The sequence below is a fragment of the Bombyx mori genome, chromosome 21, assembly GCF_030269925.1.
Source record: "Bombyx mori chromosome 21, ASM3026992v2".
In the NCBI taxonomy this organism is placed as follows: Eukaryota; Metazoa; Arthropoda; class Insecta; order Lepidoptera; family Bombycidae; genus Bombyx; species Bombyx mori.
Window position 1 is genome coordinate 14,160,896 of NC_085127.1, and position 20,859 is coordinate 14,181,754.

The 20,859-nt window shown below is 38.8% G+C and overlaps 1 protein-coding gene and 1 long non-coding RNA gene across 5 annotated transcripts in view; one reads left to right on the plus strand and one right to left on the minus strand.

Moving 5' to 3' along the window:
- Nucleotides 1–20,859, minus strand: part of LOC134200896 (uncharacterized) — a 279,918-nt gene that overhangs the window by 23,847 nt on the left and 235,212 nt on the right. The window lies entirely within an intron of this gene.
- On the plus strand, nucleotides 936–18,930 carry LOC101740131 (monocarboxylate transporter 14). 4 transcript variants are annotated; one of them, XM_012689487.4, is made up of 6 exons: nucleotides 936–1,827; nucleotides 14,463–15,624; nucleotides 15,700–16,212; nucleotides 16,964–17,179; nucleotides 17,314–17,599; nucleotides 18,623–18,930. In XM_012689487.4, exons 2-6 carry the CDS (start codon nucleotides 14,500–14,502, stop codon nucleotides 18,802–18,804), a joined length of 2,322 nt encoding a protein of 773 aa, XP_012544941.1. In that variant the 5' UTR covers nucleotides 936–1,827; nucleotides 14,463–14,499; the 3' UTR covers nucleotides 18,805–18,930. The 4 variants fall into 4 exon arrangements, with proteins under 4 accessions (XP_012544941.1, XP_062530742.1, XP_012544943.1 ...); XM_062674758.1 differs by having other exon boundaries at nucleotides 17,456–18,930; XM_012689489.4 differs by lacking the exon at nucleotides 17,314–17,599.

A 20,859-nucleotide genomic window follows, 5' to 3' on the forward strand; every position in this document is an offset into this window, starting at 1 on the left:
CCATTCGGTCCACCGGATCGAGTGTGAAACAGGCTCGTCGTGGGATTTGAGTGCCTCCGAAGGAGACCTAACAGCTCAAGGGCAGCAGATTCGAGAATGTATTTATTACCGGATCGGAATCGCAACGGGCTGACGAAATCCGGAGAGAAATCCAGCGGGATGATGTACAGATTAAGTTTCACATTGAATTCTTTAACGAGTTTGACGAGTACAGTTTCCAGGGTGCCTTATGGGTTTTTTTTGTTGCCCGACCAGGCAGACAAGCATACGGCCTTCCTGATGGTAAGTGGTCACCGTCGCTCATAGACGTCAGCAATGCCAAGGCAGAGACAAGCCGCTGCCTATCGCTAACTCAGGTTCCTTATGCCTGCTCCTAGTGCAAGTGTCTAGTGACAATATAAGGGGATCGGGCGGATCGGTAAGGATGTGTCTTTGGCGTCTATGGTGACCATAAGCCAAAGTGGCGGACAACAACTAATAGAAAAAAAAGTGTTACATGCAATTCCTTTAAAATTTATTCTGACTCCAATGCCCTTTTGCATGTGTTAATCAACCCATTCATGGTCAATTTAATTAAAAGTATACTTCAGTTAAATTTCAGTATCGAGTGTTGAATAATCACTACATACCTAGTATATTTCTCTGTCCCTATATCCCTATGTATGCTAAGTCTTTAAAACTACGCAACGGATTTTGATGCGGTCTTTTTAATAGATAGAGTGGTTGAAGAGGAAAGTTTATATGTATAATAACATCCATTAAATAGTTGAGAAATCAATAATAAATTACAATTTCCGGAGCGAAGCGAGGGCGGGTCGCTAGTTTTTTTATAAAATGTATTCAAACTAAACTCAAACGACGAGCCAGCGCGTCGCTTGCAGTTTATTAATGTAATGACGTCATGAGAGCCAAACGCCAAACTCAGTCCAGTCTAGAGGTGGCTAATATAACCAATAACCAATAAATTTACCGGTAAAAAAAATTAACACTTCTATTCGATAAATAAAATTACCCAAAACGGTTAAAAATACCGTTTACCAAACACACTGCGTGTAGTGGCATAGGCAATTATTGGAAATTATATTTATGCAAGTTTCAACTTTATTTCAACACGTAAGATTCATTTTCGCCTTGCAGATGTCTTCAACTTATCATGTAAAAAATATTGAATTTTATGATTTCATTGTATGCTCTATACCCCTCAAAATAAAGCACAATATTTAAGTTGGTGTATTTTACAGTTAATGATAATTTTTTTCGTTAAAAAATTGAAATGAAACGATATTTTTACCGAACGCGAAGATGACGTGATTGGTTGATTTTTTAAACGTAATATTTTGTTTGGTACTTGACATTTTGGTGGCTCAGTGCATCTTTTCTATTATTTTGGTAAAGTTGTGTTTTTGTATTTTAAGAGATTTGTACTTTGTGTTTGTGTGTTTTGACTTTGTTTTTGTGTGTTTGAGACTTTGCTTACTTTGTTGTTGTGGATTTTTAAATTGTATATCTAATTTAAAATGCCGAAACGCAATGCAGAAATATGGGATCATTTCGAAAAGTGCTAGTACCATTCAAGTTTAACATTAGCAAAATTAATTTTTCAACGAAAAGATTTACCGGTATTTTCAACCAATAAAAATATCGGTAATTTTTTTTATCAATTACCAGTTAACAGATAAATAAATTCAACCGTTAACGCCATCTCTAGTCCAGTCAGTTTACGCACGGATAACGAGCGCGCTAGTCGTTCAAATGAGACGAATTTAAATAAAAAGCATAGTGTACGATTCAGTGATGCGGAACGTGCTTTGTGAAATAAATTTGGAGGTTGGTTGTATTTTTATTATTCAATTTTGCTAACTGAGCTTTGTACTAGTTCTTCATTTTTGTTAGTTTCAAAGTTAAATATGAATATGAACGTTAAATATGAGCGAATCTAGAATTTTTGTTGCACATGTTTCTGAGAAGAATGCTTTATGTGAAGAACGCGTGGGTCACTTTCTATAAAATGTGCACCAAACTAGTGACCAAGATAAAAAACATTACAAAAATGTACTATTCGTATAAAGCTATTGAAATAAAGTCAGTGAAATTAGGTTAATTCGAAACGAGTTTTATTTATCGGTTAAAGCTGGTGTTTCGCTTGTCATGCTATTGACCCAGTAATTTTAGTAGGTACTAATCCGTCTGTTTGTTTCATTGATTAACATTGCAGTAATCTATCTCCTATTAATACCTATATATGTATAAAGAATTATTGCTGTTTGTTAGTCTCGCTAAAACTCTAGAACGGCTGGCTAATTTTGGTCTTGAATTATTTATGGAAGTCCAGAGAAGGTTTAAAAAGTAGATAAATATGAAAATGCTCGGAATTAAATAAAAAATTTTTTTTTTGTTTTTCGTTTGATGTGTTCACCGTCGGACGGATTCCTTTTGTTTGTTTTAAGTTTATTTTATCCAAAATGTAGGTCTTTCGTTTATCAATTGAAGCACTACGAAGTCTGCCGTGTCAGCTAGTATTAAATAAAAGTGAAACGCCTATACCTATCGCATGTGGTCCTAGATGCATTATAATCTAAAAACGTACCTAATCATATTTTATTATACTTGGAAATCCAGTTAATGTAGATAATTTGAAAGAGCTATGTTTAAATATATACAATAGTCTGGAATGAATGGAACTTTATAGGCGTCTCGTCGGAGAGAAGCAAAAAAGAAACAATTTGTAATCTTGTGGGGTATACATAATATGACCATACGTCCCGATCTGAGCGGGACAGTCCCGCTTTCGGGCATTCAATCTGTCCCGCTGTCCCCATTGAGGCCGACATAGTTCCGCTTTTGCAAACTGACCAAACGATAAATTTATTTTTATTATATTTATTTTATATTTAATATTCCATCAACATGGAGCTAGAAGCGTTTAAATTGGCTAATTTCACAAAAGAGGTACAGACTTTTACAGAGTACTATTTTGTGTTTAGTGCTTTGATTCTTTCTTGTGCTTTAGTGTTATTCTTTTTTCTATAAGAAAATACTTGTAAAGCTCATCCCATATCATATCTCGTCTCATTTTATTTCGTTTTCATTTCATTCCATAATATCATTTTTCATATAAAAATGTTTTCATTAAAATTAAAATAAGACTTGACTTAAAGGTCTTAGTAACTAGGTCATAAAGTCCCTTAAAAACTTGTAAAGCACTAAATACTTTTTTATTATATAATTCCGCAGACGTCCCGCTTTCATAAAAAATAATAATGGTCACATTAGGTATAGGTACAATGTTTATTTTAAGATGTACCTTATGTGTGTGAGTAGGTTCGCCATTATTTATTTGAAAGTAGTATTTTTATAATGAAATGAATGAAATGTTTATTGTGAGTTAATAATGTAAATTATCGCCATTTTGAGCGCTAATAATTCTGTTTCGAACGTACAATACGGCTTCAGCATTCTTTCTGTATATATTGAAATCTATTTTTATTGCTCTTAAACCTTTGTTGTATAAAGGCGTTGAATATGCTTGATCCTAAAAGAATTTAGTGGTTATCTCAATGAGATTTAATCGCCATTACACATTCACTATGCAAGTCGTTCGGAAACATGTCGGAATTATGTATGTATTTACTTAGTAGAATTGATACCAGCCTGTCGGCTTTAATTCCGGACTTCACATCGCTAAGCTTGCGAATACTTATGCAGGATGTCCCAGAAAGAATGGATAATCCTGAAACACCTCATAGTAGAGCTATTGGGGACACAAAAAAAAAAAATTCTTAGTTAGTACCCAAATTAAAAATAAAGAAATAATATCAAATTTCATCATTAAAATTTAAGTTCAGATTAACTTTTATAAAAAATTACACTAGCTACTTATACGATTTCCTGCATATTCGTTAGTATAGTCCATGTACAATATTATAACACCAAAAAGCCTACGGATTTCATTTGTTTGTATCTGTTGTATATTTCAGAAACGCGCAGCAGTATGGAAAATATTAATTTTTTTTTTTAAATACGTAATTTGGGGACTACCTACCTGAGAATTTTTTGTTTTACTTTTTTTGTGTCCTCAATAGTTCTACTATGAGGTGTTTCAGGATTATCTATACTTTCTGGGACACCCTGTGTAATAATAACAATAAACTTACTGGTGGTAGGACCTCTTGTGAGTCTGCACGGGTAGGTACCACCGCCCTGCCTATTTCTGCCGTGAAGCAGTAATGCGTTTCGGTTTGAAGGGTGGGGCAGCCGTTGTGACTATACTGAGACCTTAGAACTATATCTCAAGGTGTGTGGCGCATTTACGTTGTAGATGTCTATGGGCTCCAGTAACCACTTAACACCAGGTGGGCTGTGACCACGTCCACACATCTAAGCAATAAAAAAAAAAATCCAGACCAAGAGCGAACAAACCTGTTCATCTCATAAATATATAACAATAGATACTTATATATAAATACGTACAACGACAATAATTCTTTAACAATTATTGGCCGCGTACACAGGCGCCACAGGACTACCTATCAGAATATTAATTAATTGCAACGTGAGTGCGTTTTATTACTCAGGTTAAATTAGTTAGAACAGTTATAAATAAATCGAACATTGAACGAATGCGTCTCGTAAATAAAGTTCGCATTTTCACCTATGTTTGAAAAATGCACAGATATATCGAATGTACAATCAGTTTAGATTATTTATTACTCATAATTGACTACAATATTACGTTACCCTTAAGGCAATCTATTATTTATAAACAGTTACATTATTTAGTCTTATTATATTTTTCAAATTTGCTGCTAAACAATAACTGTAATATATTTTTTTGTTGCTTTAATGGATGAAAGAGGTCACCGCCCACCTGATGGTAATGGTCACCGGAGCCCATAAACACCTACAACGTAAATGCCGCCATACCCTGGGACATGAATTCCAAGGTCTTAGTTTTTACAATACTGCGGCTCCCCCACCCTTCAAACCGAAACGCATTACTGCTTCACGGCAGAAATAGGCAGGGTGGTGGTATCTACCCGTGCGGACTCACAAGACGCCCAGTAATTACGCAAATTAGAATTGCGCAAGTTTGATTTTTATTACACGATGTTATTTCTTCGCCGTGGAGGTCATTCGTGAACATTTATTAGGTACGTATTTCCTTAGAAAAAAAAATCATTGTAAATGTAATAAATTTAAGAGATACTAAGTTAAGCCGAAAATATAATATCAATTAAGAGTAACCACACATTGTTTTACCGCAGGTCGGCCTATTTTGCCGCGTAGTTTTACCTATTAGGTTAATTAACAGGATGATAATTAATTACCATGAAAGAACTGCAGACTTGGAGTTGGTACATGTCTAAAAGCCATGCTCTTCAATATACAATAAACCTTAAAAAACCACAACTGAAGCTCGTTAAAACTGGGGGAACTTTTATCAAAGCTACTTTTTTGTATTAGATGGACAAATTGGTTTACAGGCTAATTTTCGCCTCGTATTTCATACCCATCTGCTTCTCTTCCTAATTTACGTGATAGGTCTTGAATACTCAGTAGCCCGTAGACACAGTATTGATATTCTTAATGCCAATGACTTCCTCGTGCGGGGCGACGAAAGCTGATAAACTTACCGTTTCCTTAACCAAATTGCGTTAATTTACTTAACGAAATGATAAATTTAATACCAATTAATGCTGAAAACGCGATAAAATTATCGTCTCACGTAATGGATGCGTAAACATACGAACTTTGCCGCCAAGACGAGGCTCGTAGACTCTGCAACGGGTTGTGGTAGCTGCAATGTACATTGTATTGCCTAGATCGGTATTGGTCAAACTACTCGTTGTTTATTTTGATTCCCCTTGATGGGTAGACTTAGGGTTAATCTAGTCTAACCGTAGACATCACAAAAAACGAATTTTATTTCGAAATTTGAACACGAACGCGATTTGCACAATGTGAACACTAGGAACAAACATAGGCTTGCGTTGCCGGTGGCTCGAATTAAGAAAATAAGCAACTCTTTTAGGGGACCGGTTCTTCTCAGGACTGTGGCTTTTTTTGGAACCGGTGGTAGAGTTAACATTGCTATTTATATTTTGACATTCAACAAGTGTGTTATACTGACATCTAAGTTGAAATAAATGATTTTGAATTTTTTAATTTTGAAATAACATCCAGGTCTATAGACTATTGCGTGTGATTGCTTCGATGCAGAAATAGGTGACATGTACCTACTTGTGCGGATCCAATACTTATAACTACACTAGCGACCCGCCCTCGCTTCGCTTCGGAAACATTAAAACACACATGAAACCAAAAATAAAATTAAAAATTTTTTAAAAAAAGTAGCCTATGTTCATCAGGGACAATGTCGGCTTCTAATGGAAAAAGAATTTTTCAAATCGGTCCAGTAGTTTCGGAGCCTATTCGAAACAAACAAACAAACAAATCTTTCCTCTTTATAATATTAAGTATAGATATTATTAACATATCTCCAGACTCCATATTATAAGGAAATGATCAGGGGTCGTGAACTCATCTATACAAATTTATAGAAATATAACACAAACTACTCAGGTTTTTTAGATCACCAGAATACCCTGACCCATTAGTTTCTTGTTGTTCTTTACTATATTCTATTTAATTACTGAAGAACGTTGTAGCCACTCTTAATTCACCGGTCAACAGTTCAAGGTAACTCCACCCCTTCGTTTCCAACTAAGCTTTGGAAAATTACCAGGCACGATATTGGACCAAAGTAATAAATTTACGGTATAGTCATTGGAACTTGATACGTTGCAAATTTTCAACTCGACCACGCGTTTGGAAGTGCATATATATGAAAATTACGTTAAGTATATAGATAGATAGAGGTCTACTTAAAAAATGCGTCTTAAAAAGATTAGTTTAACCATCGAGATTATATATTATTAAACGTACGTAGTACATAATATCTCGATGAGTTTAACTGTCTAAGTTCCAAAACAAAAATCTGTTTAAAGAAAAGTCTTTTGTATAGGTCACTTTTTTGTAACTGAGTGTTGTGTGACGAAATAGTAACTTGTTTAATCGCCAGCCACTCCCAAAAATTACGGTCCCCAAACACGTGCGACTGTTTAAATTACCCACAACAATCCAGATCACGTTATTCAAACATCTGTCCGGATTTCACAATCGTAACACCTTCGTCAACAAAACAGCTTATGGGAAAACGTTGTTTTTTTTTATGATCGAAGGGTTACTTGTGGCCCGGAGGCCTTTCCAGTTTCACCAGGACAGGTGGGCGAGCAAAGGCTCAGCCAGGCGGGGTGGGATTTGCTAAGAGCTACCCGAGCACCTCCGAAGGAGACCTAACAGCTCAAGAGTAGCTGCTTCGCGAATGAATCTACTACCGGATCGGAATCGCGACCCGCTGAGAAGATCCGGCGAGAAACTCAGCGAGCTGATTCATGGGTTAGGTTAGGTTGCACGGCGAACTCTTTGTCGAGTTCGACGAGTACGGTTACCTAGGTCCCTAAGCCTGCTCCTAGTGTTAGAGCTGAAGGCGTCTAAGAAATCGTTGTTATGCGGGGCACTATCTATACTAATATATAAATCTACAGTGGTTTTTACGGATGTTCCGTTATAACTACTGAACCATGCATCCGATTGACTTGAAACTTGGTATCCATGTAGAAAATACATGTACTTAATGGATAGGCTAATATTTATTTGAGTGTTGGACTCCCTAATAATAATGACAATAATTAATTTTAAATGCCCAGCGAAGCGGGCGAGTATGGCTAGTTTGTCTATACGAAGTTTTATCTAAGAAAGTTATGTTCCAAAGATTATACATAATTGTTTTAGCTACCACATTTTGGGTTCATGTTCAAAATCGTCAGCCAACATAAGCCCTGAATATGTCTATAAATAGGTATTTCCTACTCAGAAAAATCATTAAGAATCTTATCGGCTCGCTTGCCTTATGCCGCTATTTGAAGTACGTAGGAGTCCTGTTGCCAATATGGCTTCGATAGCGTTATGTAATACTTCAGCACAATCGCTAAATGTGAAACCCGAGAGCGCTGGATCGTCTTACCAGATTTTGCCGAACACGTAAACTGAATCGACAGCATTTTATATTTAATCAGCTGGCTTCATTGAATGTTATCGGCAATATTTGTAATGCGACTATTCGTAGAATACCTAGAATTCATTCTGTATTTATTGACGTGACAACGCCTTATAATTCGATGAAGCCGGCTGTATGCACAAAAAAACATGACTCATGCGGCGTTACCTCGCTCTGAGGCGTTCCATTTAAGGCTTGAAGTGCAAGCGAGAGCGGGCGACGTGCGACAAAGAGGCACAATCGGCCTCCGCGTTTGGCAGCGTTCGACATCTGTCTCTCTCCTACTTTAGTGAGCGATGCATCCGCGTGGACAGCTGCTATACAATAATACATTTACATATTTTCGTCAAGTATGAAGTTCATTGAAAAGTGAATGTGGTGTCAATTGTTTATAGCAACGATAATTGCGATAATTGAAAAATGAAACCAATCGCATCAGTATTTTCTTATGATGTTGTCACGTTCAACTATCGTGAGTAAACCGACTTTACAGACAACCGATTTTTTTTCTAAGATTTTAATTTGTTGTCTATATGAATATAGGCCTGAATAGATACATACAACATGGCTTCGAGACTTTCGATTACATTTTAATAACTGGTGTCCTACTCTTCAAACCGGAATTCGTTACAGCATCGCGGCATAGGTACCTACTTTCGATATCAGACACTGGTCAATCGTTATTAAGTAAAGAAATTAAAACATTCAGAAGCTTTTCTCTTTGTCACTCAGTATGTTACTGATCAAAAGATTATAATGAGTAACTTTTTTTTTTCTCCTTTTTTTAGAAGAAAATTATAATATTTTTTTGCGACCGTAACATTACGACTTTCTTAGATCTCATAATTCAGAGACTAGTTTTACCATAACCATAACTTGTAGTTTTAAGAGTGTGAGTTATAATTACTGAATAAGATTTCGCCTTAGTTTTTGAAGGATTGCCTCCAAATATCATATTTATGGTCTCAGATGAAGTCATACTGTATATACTGCATACACTAAACAAATGAATAAATATAAACTTGTATATTCAACGGCCCCTTAAGTAGAATTTTTCTTTGAATTCTGGATACAAAAAAAAAAGACGAACGCAAATCTCCAGTGCTAAACGTCCTAAAACCAAATGACATCGGCTTGTAACGTGACACCATTTCCTGCCAGTAGCCTCGACGGGCTATTCTGGTTTCACTTTGATTGATCAGCGAGCTAGCGGGGCTCAACCTACAAGAATGCCCAACGGTCCTAGATATGGATGTAATATGTTCTGCATCGACCATGTCTCGCCGTGACCCAGGCGGGGCTCCGCACGTACCATCTGGCTTTGGAATGAGCGCCCTTCCAGCTGTTTCCCGAGCGCTATGATTTGTCCTTCAAACGAGGCTTGTGGAGATTACTTAACGGTAGGTAGCGGCTTGGCTCTGCCCTGGCATTGCTGAAGTCCAGGCGACGGTAACCACTCACCATCAGATGGGCCGTATACTCGTTTGCCTACAAGGGCCATAAAAATAAATCGGAATTGGTTTTTATGGATGTCCCGTTATAACTACTGAACCATGCACGAGATTGACTTGAAACTTGGTATCCATGTAGAAAATACATGTACTTAGTGGATAGGCTAATATTTATAAATGAGTGTTGGACTCCCTAATAATAATGACAATAAACAATAATGTTAATTTTAAATGCCCAGAGAAGCGGGCAAGTACGGCTAGTAATTTCATAATATTCTACGGATTTCTACGCAACATTGTTTACAGGCGCCCACTGTTTACGTTCAGAAGCTCCCCTGCGTCAGTTATTCCTATTCTTAGGACTCTACGCGCGTCGTGTTATTAATAGCACGGAGACTTTCTGAAACCGAACAGTTGTGTCGGGCTCGAGGACTTTATACATATGTTGCTGTCTCAGACAAGATACCTCGAGACGGCTATTACGTGGTTTGTTTACGTCAAAATTGTCCGGCGTTACCTTGCGGATATGTAAAGAAACTATAATTCTTTATAGTACACTAGCGGACCGCTCCGGCTCCGCTCGGGTCAACAAAAATTTCAATGATATTCGACGTTGTTTTATTTTTTAGATAAAAGAACACTTATTGTGGCATAACTAAAATAGTTAGACATATGCTGTCGCGACACTTTTTGTAAATAATAATGTGTTCTACAAAGTCGTTCTGCATTATTTTATTCTATCATCAATAGTTTTCGCATGGCACGCGATGTAAAGAATATTTTAGGTAATTTTTTTACACCTTGGATCACATCATTGGAGTTTTAGTAAGGATCCCAAATTTTTTTCAAAAAAGATTGTACCCTATGTCACTCGGAAATAGTGTAGCTTCCAAACAATGAAAGAATTTTTCAAATCGGTTCAGTAGTTTCGGAGCCTATTCAATACAAACAAAAAACAAATCTTTCCTCTTTATAATATTTGTATAGATTTGTGCAGCGCTCTATAGCTCCTATGTAATCATATAGATGGCGCTGTGACATGCATTGAATTTTTTTCCTACCTATGCTGATAGGCTTGAGAGGCTATTTCAGCTTCGCCCTAACAAGTAGGTGAGGAAAACGGAGTGTTGTTAACACTGGCCCTAGTAAGAGCAGTGCTTCGCACAATCTACCATCGGATCGGAAACGCGACCTACTGAGAAGATCTGGCGAGAAACTCAGTGGGCTGTGTCTGTGGGTTAATTCGCTCGTCGAGCCCTTCGTCGCAAGCGACGGGTTCGACGAGGACGGTGACCAGCATTGATAATGAAGGATATGACATCTGCCATGTTCGGGCATATTGTTATTAAATTAAATTGGATAATTATTATAAGGAATTGAGAGTGGTGGACTTTGAATGTCGTTTCTTTGTTTTCATTTCACATAAACATGGCGTTTCAGAGCAACGCAATGTTTATTTATTTATTTATTTATTTATTTATTTATTAAGTCGCACCAACAAAGTGATCATCAATACAAAACATTGACAAATTGACAAAAGTTCATGGCAGATGTCACCTCAATTATAGGTGCAATCGACAGTGCATTAACATCAAAAAAAAAAAAAATATATACAGCTAAGATTTGAATACATTTCATTCATTGCTTAAGATTAATTTAATTGGGAGATGATCCGCGACAGATTTTTCCTGTAAGTAGTGAGACAATCAGAAAAAACATCTATTCCTATTTCAACATACAATTCCTAGTAAATTAAATAGAAAGAAAAAGTCTTATAGATATACAATTGAATTCATTTCTTGTTTCTTCACTAATAGTGCCGTGTTCGTGCTTGCGTTTCAGATAAAACATTGGTCTACAGCAGTGATCGGCAACATTTTCATCTAAAAGAGTCAAATATTTTTATTAATTGTTATTTATTTTAGTCTTAGCATAGAAGTAGAAACACAATCATAATTTGAATCTGTGCTTTAACTAGGTGATAAAACCTGTATCTGAAACAGCAATATATAGCAATAAGCAGATATATAAAATACACAGTTTAAATTTATTCAAAGAGCCAATTTTTATAACACATACTTAGGTTTGATAAGTAACATTACTACGGAAACAATTACACAACAATGAAATACGGAAACATGTCGCGGCAGTTTGCCCAATCGTTTTTTTTTATGATTGAAAGTTTACTGGTGGCCCGAAGGCCTTTCCAGTTTCACCAGGACAGGTGGGCGAGCAAAGGCTCAGCCAAGAGGGGCGGGATTTGCTAACAGCCGCCCGAGCGCCTCCGAAGGAGACCTAACAACTCAAGAGCAATTGTTTCGCGAATGAATTTACTACCGGATCGGAATCGCGACCCGCTGAGATGATCCGGTGTTGCCCAATCGTGCATATTCCCGAGATGAAGGCAGCTGATTATAAGCACCATAGCAATATCACGTAAAAGTAGATTACACTTAATAAACACACATTTATTTAACCGTTTAAAAAAATATTACGCCGAAATCCTTTTTAAAACTATAAATAAACATCTCACATTTGGTTATATACTATCAGTATATGTCCTCCTTTATATTTCGTGCCAGATAAATACACTGATAAGAACTAATGACAAATATCATAATTATCACATCTACGCCGACCAGGAAATGAACCGAAATCCCGTATACATTAGCCAAGGTAACTAGAATAAAAGCAATTAGACTAGAAAGACAATAGATGCGATACGAACCTTCAGCTACTTTTTTTTTGGACAAAACGTCAAAATTATTACTTTATTCATTCAGAATTTGTTCAAACGTATCGGATATAGCACGGATGAATAAACAACTAGATGGACAGAAACACTTACAAAAAAGTTTATTGAAGAGGACATGCTGCGTTTAACAATATATCTCCAGTTAAGAGCGTGACCGTAGTCTACCGTTTTAAGGTTCATTTTTGCTTGAATGTCCATTGAATATCTCATTTACGAATGCAAATTTCAAACTCTTCGTATTTAGAGCAAGCTCCCAGGGCCACCAGACGTCACGTATTTTTTGACGAACGAAATGTGGACGATTGAGCAGTGTTAGTATGTACTAAGATCGCATGCCTACCTGCTAGCTAGTTCAGACGGCCGATTTCCAGGTATCAGATAATCGCACCGGTCACCGTCCTAGCCGAACCCGTCGCTTGGGACGAAGGGCTCGACGAGTAATTTAACCCATAGACACAGCCCACTGAATTTCTCGCCGGATCTTCTCAGTGGGCCGCGTTTCTGATCCAGTGGTAGATTCTGCGAAGCACTGCTCTTGCTAGGGCCAGTGTTAGCAACACTCCCGGCTTGAGTCCCGTGATCTCACCTACTAGTTCGGGGAATCTAGAATAACCCCTCCAGGTTACTAGAATAGGTAGGAAAAAAAAGATAATCGATACTTAAAAAGAAAGATCGTGCATACTTTCACGTAAAAATAGCTACGCTAGCAATAGGTCTTTAGAACAATATTCAAATGTAATGAACACCTTAGTTGTCTGTGACCATGAAAACTAAAGAATAGGAACGTTGGAAATAATATTATGACGATAATAAAAACGCCAGATTAAACCGTCGAAGTAATTTTGAGTATGTCTTCATTTCTCTTCCGTAGCACCATGGTCATAAATAACGACGGTGACGCTAGCACCGATGCCTAAAATAACCACGAGCCCATTACCTTCGAAAAGGACTTCCTGGTTTATTAATTTATGCGTTGGCAAACTGGCACGAAATATTTCTGGAGAAGAAAACTAAGGGAATTAGAAATGTCGGTTTCGATTGAAATTGTGGGATGTTTTAACGACAAAGGGAAGATCTTCCATCGAGCGGGTGATATTGCTCGGTAAACCGACGGTCCGAATGGTTTTTTTTCCTTTCTTTTTCTTCTTACCTATGCTGATAGCCTTGAGAGGCTATATCACCCTAACATGTAGGTGAGCCCACGGGGCTCAATCCGGAGTGTCGCTAACACTGGCCCTAGCAAGAGCAGATCCCGAGAAATGACGTCCAGCGGTTTTGTTTCTTTTTCACACATTTGTGCACTTTCACAGATACTAAACAGTTAATAAACAACCGTTATTACACATTTAAACCCGAAGGAACACTAAATAGACAAAATGAAGCAAATCGTATAACTTCGCTCCTAGCATTACCGCCAAAAAGTCCCTTCCATTTGGCTTCGAACCAGATGCTATATTTTATGTAGTGAATACGCAAAGAACTCCAATTTCGATCATTCTCAATCGTAACTCATAACACTAATTACTAAGATACTACAAATATTTATGTAGGAAAATAAAATTATGGTCCTATTATTGGACCTATTGGAACATCTCCTGAATATATTCATTTTTTAGGCTCGAATACAGAAAAAACTAGTAGTCCCCTAAGATTGGATCTTTTTTGCCACGTAAGGCGCAGGAGTGTATCATACAGCAGTTACAGATAATCTCTTCTGAATACATTGAGTTGTTGAATGGATGGTCCGTTTGCCTTCGCAACTTAGAAAGTTCTGACTAAAACTCTCAATTTGTTGAGACCCATAGGAATCAGTCTGTTCGTGTTGGACCATTCATTAGAAGAGCTTTTGCATATAGTTTTACGGATATCCTTTCGAAAGGCGCCGATCCCTATGAAAATTTCGGCGAGTTAATTGCATAGTACTGCCACATATCTAATGAATAGTCAACTTATTATTGCTGCTTAGTTTGTTTATAAAAGATATGCACACTTTATTTCGTTTGGAGTTGGTCTCAACGGACGGCATATTCTTAAGCACTCCTGAGTATGTTTTAAGCTACCTTTAAAACGCATCGCACACCTAAAATAAGCCAATTAATTATTCGAAATATATTTATAAAGTGTTATTTCATTTCAGGTCTTAAGACGAGGTTGAAGATTTTATAACAAAGAAAATGATTGCCAAAGAAACTAGTGATCACGAAAACTCTTCTAAATCCAATTTACAGAACGGTAATGAAATTAATGCAGATGGAGATTCAACGCATATAGATCACGATGAACATAAAGATGAAAAAAAAGTTGACACGTCCCATTACACAAAGAAAGAACCAATAGAATCGCCAGTCGAAAGAGTAAAGTTCGTGGGCATTGATGATGATGATGACGACGAAGACAGTTTTTATTCCGAGGAGTCATTCCAGAAAAAACTGCCTCCTATACCTGATGGGGGCTGGGGATGGGTGGTCGTTGCCTCTGCCTTCCTCGTATCCGCCTGTGTTGATGGTCTCGCTTTCTCGTTCGGACTCCTGCACGAAGAGTTCACAAGATATTTCGAAACGACACAATCTCAAACATCATTAATAGGAAGTCTATTTATAGCTACTCCACTGTTAGCCGGGCCAATAGCTAGCGCTATAGTAGACAGATTCGGGTGCAGAGTGATGACTATTATTGCCGGATTACTATCGACGATAGGATTTTTGTTAGCAGCGATTAGTAATTCAGTGTTGGTGTTATCTTTAACATTTGGTCTTCTCAGTGGCCTGGCCATGAGCATTCTCTACGTTACATCAGTAGTGGCTGTAGCGTTTTGGTTTGACAAAAGAAGGAACCTCGCTGTTTCACTGGCTTTGTGTGGAATGGGTTTCGGGACGGTGATTTATTCGCCGCTTACTCATTATTTTCTCCAAGTTTACGATTGGAGGAACACCGTAGTGCTACTTGCCGGTACATTATTGAATATGTGCGTTTGTGGGGCGCTGATGAGAAACCCTGAGTGGTTGGAAATTAAACAGAGAAGAGAGCGCAGGGTTGCTAAGGCGCGGTCGAAAAAGTCGTCAAGTGTCGCTTCATTGTCGTCGAGGTCTTTCGGAGAGGATTCGGAGTATCTGGGAGCGGAAGAACTGAAATCTCTGTTGCAGAGCGGCCAAAGTCCCGAATACATATTGGCGACGTTAGCGACAAGTATAGTCGAAGCTGAAAAATTGGAAGCCACGACTATGATGAACGCTGAACAAACATTCAAGAGAAATTATTCAGCGATACATTTGCCTACATTCATATTGCAGAACGAAATGGTAAGTTTAAAATCTGATATCCATTGTAAATATTATTGATAATTTCCCTCTGTTAACGTCTATTGTGTTGATAAGGTCCCATCAGAAGTAATTGAAAAATTAATGGAAAACAAGAACCTATACAACATTGTCTTACAAAATTACCCAGATTCTATAACACGAAGGAAATCCGAGCTCAATGTTAATGTAGAAACTCCATCTACGAACATTGTTACAGAACCAGCGAAACAACACGTTGAGATAAAAGTTAAAAAACCTAAACATACACAAACAGAAAACGAGAAGCTTGAAGAAAAGAAAACTGTAGAAAGAAAGAAAAGTGTCGAAGTTAAAACAAAAATTCAGGGAACAGATGACAATGCCAAAAATAAAACTAATAAAGATGCGAAGTTACACGCGCAGCCTAGTTGGCTATGGCAAATCTCGACCGATCATCAGTACCTGCGAGACATGCCTTTGTATAGAAAAAAAATTATGCACCGCGGAGCCATGCTGAGTATTCCTAGATACAGACTGAGAGCGTCCTCTTTACCGGACATGTACAGGAACTCCATGTGGTCTTTTGAATCTGACTCGGATGATGAAATGGTAAGTCCTTAACAGTAAAATATTGGCACGCCTTCGTTGCGGCAGTTAGGATAGACGGCCTCGGACGGACTCGTTGGCAGTTTGGTGTTAACACATACCCCGGGAGTGCTTCCACCTACCTTGTGACTTCAGATTTTTTTTTATTGCTTAGATGGGTGGACGAGCTCACAGCCCACCTGGTGTTAAGTGGTTACTGGAGCTCATAGACATCCACAACGTAAATGCGCCACCCACCTTGAGATATAAGTTCTAAGGTCTCAGTATAGTTACAACGGCTGCCCCACCCTTCAGACCGAAACGCATTACTGCTTCACGGCAGAAATAGGCAGGGTGGTGGTACCTACCCGCGCGGACTCACAAGAGGTCCTACCACCAGTAAAGATCGAAGTCCCAGTTATGATAAAGGCCATGCCATTTCCCAGACCGGCTGCTTCACATCTCAAACATGTTTCGCATACGTACTTTTAAAAGATTGATTTTTTATAGCTTTGATTTCATAACGTGTGCGAAGCGCGTCTGACACTGAAGAATGCAAATGCTTTTTTTTTTCGAAAATACCCTGTCAAAAAATTAAAAGACTTATTCGTGCCAAAAATCTGACAACAGACAACGAAGATAAAATACCGTATCTTTGTTGTACTTAATGAAGTTTGGTTGTGTTTTAAACTCTGTCTAAGACTCTTAAAGCTGCTTTCCCAACTGCTCCGCTCCAAAAGCTTCCGCTCGTACAAAATTGCACCGGCATTTACAGGAATGGTACCACCGATTTTGGCAATCGACCAAAAACATGTTCGACTTCAGAATGCTGATGGAGCTACATTTCTTCTTGTTAAATTTGTCGTCAATGATACTGTCCGTGTGGTTCATCGTGCCGTACTTCTTCCTCAACTCTTACATGAAAGATTATAACGTCGAAGGCGGCGCTACTATGATCAGTATCATTGGAGTCGCCAGCAGCATTGGAATCGTAAGTACCTAGGCTGTATCTTGGATGGAACCAGCTCGTATCGTAGTTAAACGCTCGCATGACCTTCAAGGCTGGTGTTTCGTTCTAGAATGAATTGCTCAGAACACCGAAGTTCTCCTCAACCCATTGTTTAGGTAGCCCTCGGCTGGACTGGTGATCAACCGTGGGTCAACGTCACCAAAACCTACGCAATTTGCCTCATCGTCTGCGGTGTGTCCGTTGCCGCGTACCCCCTCTTCATCACCAACTATTGGATGCTATCCGTCATCTCCGCAGTCTTTGGGGTCACCTTCGCCAGCACGTATTCGTACACTCCAGCCATTCTAATGGAGCTGCTGCCGGTCGAGAACTTTACTGTGGGGTACGGCCTCATCCTGCTCAACGAAGGGATCGGTCACCTTATAGGACCACCGATCGGAGGTAAATCTGTTTTTGCTTGTGTAAACTATTACATTGATAATGATAAAATTTCTCCTTCTGAATTTCGATAGAAAGGATAAGAAAATTGGCATAGTCGAATCATTCGATACAAATGCGTATGTAATTGCTATATCACGTCTATACGAATCCATCGAATCCACTAACTAGCATTAGATACCTTCAGCTTTAGCACTGGGTGTAGCTCTGGTCACCGTCCTCGCCGAACCTGTCGCTCGCGACGAAAGGCTCGACGAGTAAATTAACCCATAGACACAGCCCACTGAGTTTATCGCTGGATCTTTTCAGTGGGTCGCGTTTCCAATCCGGTGGTAGATTCTGCGAAGCACTGCCCTTATGCAATGTTAGCAACACTCCGGTTTGAGCCCCGTCACCTACACGTCGTTCACCTACACGTCAAGGAGAAGCTGAAATAGCATAGGTATATGCTGATAGCCTGAGAGGAAAAAAAACAAAAGGAACTGTGTGCAGGCTAAGAGGGAGCCCGGTAACCGTACTACCGACGTGCATCCTGACACATACATCAGCTCGCTGATTTTCTCTCCGGATCTTCTCAATGAGGCGCGATTCCGATCCAGTAGTAGATTCATTCGTGAAGCAGCTCCTCCATGAGTTGTTACGTATTTTTTGGAGGCGCTCGGGCAGCTGTTGTCAAATTCCACCCCTCCTGGCTGAGCTTGTACTCGCCCACCTGTTCTGGTGAAACTGGAAAGGCGTCAGGGCCACAGTAATCCTTGCTTCATAAAAAAATATATATATTTATGTAATATGTAACTATTTTCTTCGGTAAACATATTTGACGACTTGATCTTACTATGTATATGTTAAGCCTATGTTAAGAAAACCTAATATAATAATGAAATTAACGCTTGTTTATGTCTGTACGTCGTTTATAATGAAGGCAGGCAGATCAGGGAACGAAAAGTCTGCACGTGTGCACGTGGACCCACTTCGATAATACCGCGGACATGAACATTGGTCAATGGTAAAACATTGTTATTGTAGGGCTCCTCTACGACTTGACCGGAACCTGGGATCTGACGTTCTACATGGGCGGTCTGTGGATAGTCATCTCGGGGCTGTGCGTGGGGCTCGTGGACTTCACCAGAAACCGGCAGATGTGCGGAAGCGCTCCGCTACTGAAGGAGGCTGCCGCTTCGGACGGAGACGACAGCTCCGAAGAGTGACGAGGAAATCCCGAGCCTAATCTTGCTTCATTAAAAAAAACGATACGAATTGATTTTAGGTCGTTTTCAGTAACTTAATTAGCGAATAACTTAATATAGTGAAATTAAATTGTAATAATTCATAGAGATCAGCGTTTTATTTTCGTTTATACCTTGTTCTGGCGATGGTGGTGGTGGTATTAAATGCGCGAACAGGCTCTCGTTTTACCTAGTGTGATCACCGACCATGGACATCACGACATACCCCACCTATATTAAAATTTAAGGAGGCGAAGTCCTTATTGAATTGTGTGCGTCATCTTTCAAGTGGACCCACGCAATAATCGCGACTTATAATAGGCGTTATCACCACTAATTACGGAAATTCACATTATATGTATTTGATTTTTATTACACGACTAGCGACCCGCCCTCGCTTCGCTTCGGAAACATTAAAACACACATGAAACCAAAAAAAAAATAAAAAAAAAATAAAAAAAAGTAGCCTATGTTCATCAGGGACAATGTCGGTTTCTAATGGAAAAAGAATTTTTCAAATCGGTCCAGTAGTTTCGGAGCCTATTCGAAACAAACAAACAAACAAATCTTTCCTCTTTATAATATTAGTATAGATATTTTAGTGGTTGTCGGGTCTGTGTTCCATTTCCGCTAGATGCGATTGAAGCACCCGTACCCGCACCGCATGTGATAGTGAAACCACACCCTGAGATCATAAGTTAAGTACACAGTACCACAGCGATATTTTAGAATCCAAGTTTTAGATCATGGAACAGGTTTCCTTAATGATGGGGATAACTGCATTTTGTTATAGCTTAGTTCTGCAACTGATCGTGAATAGCATTGTAGCCAAATTAACATCTTGAAATGCAAAGCTTATTTCTACATTGTAATATCAAATGTAGTATGTGGAATGCTAGAAATATTTTCACGGCCTTGATATTTTTTCTGTGACATTTTAGGTCAGCGATCGATAAATCATACCTACGTTGATAAGATAAATTCCAAACAGCGAAACTAAAATTAAATGTATTTTTATTGATATACAGAAATTGACAGGTCATCTGATGGTCTGTGATAACTCGAAGGTATGAGATATTATAGTGTTCTCAAACAACTCAGGATTAGCAGTCTGTCGCTAGCTAACTGTCATGGCAATAATAATGTGATATACAATTTTGTGGAAGAATTAATGAACGGTCCCATGGTTGCACGGTCTGGTTCTTCTTATCAGCCCAGAGACGTCTAGTGCTGGACATAGGCTGCCTCCCCCAAGCCTTGTCACAAAGATCGGTCCTGCGCTGTCTGCATCCAGCGGATCCCCGCAAACCTCACCGCGAAATCACCACCCCGCCTATTTCTGCCGTGAAGCAGTAATGCGTTTCGGTTTGAAGGTTGGGGCAACCGTTTTAACTATAGTTGAGACCTTAGAATTTATATCTCAAGGTGGGTGGCGCATTTACGTTGTAGATGTCAATGGGCTCCAGTAACCACTTAACATCAGGTGGGCTGTGAGCTCGTTCACCCATCTTAGCAATAAAAAAAACAATGGGTCCTACCCACGCTACATGTTCCGGTCATCCGGCCTCAATTTAGGATTCCCGTGTGTTATCGGTTACAGACTGATAAACATACTCATATATGTTTAAATATATATTATTATGTAGATAATAACCACCCAGACAAAGCTCAAACAAACCTGTTCATCATAGTTGTTAAGCGCGTGTGTCTACGCATACGGAGGTTTATTCTTTTTTTTATTTTTTTATTGCTTAGATGTGTGGACGAGCTCACAGCCCACCTGGTGTTAAGTGGTTACTGGAGCCCATAGACATCTACAGCGTAAATGCGCCACACACCTTGAGATATAAGTTCTAAGGTCTCAGTATAGTTACAACGGCTGCCCCACCCTTCAAACCGAGACGCATTACTGCTTCACGGCAGAAATAGGCGGGGCGGTGGTACCTACCCGTGCGGACGCACAAGAGGTCCTACCACCAGTAAAAATATTAATATAAATATTCGACAAATATAGGCCATTGTCATAGATTATACACT

What these genes read in the sequence shown, in the direction of transcription:
- LOC101740131 (XM_012689487.4), top strand. Translation starts at nt 14,500, where the DNA reads ATGATTGCCAAAGAAACTAGTGATCACGAAAACTCTTCTAAATCCAAT. An exon ending in TCATATTGCAGAACGAAATG is followed by an intron (nt 15,625 to 15,699) that starts GTAAGTTTAAAA and finishes TGTGTTGATAAG; the next exon opens with GTCCCATCAGAAGTAATTGA. An exon ending in TATAGGACCACCGATCGGAG is followed by an intron (nt 17,600 to 18,622) that starts GTAAATCTGTTT and finishes TTGTTATTGTAG; the next exon opens with GGCTCCTCTACGACTTGACC.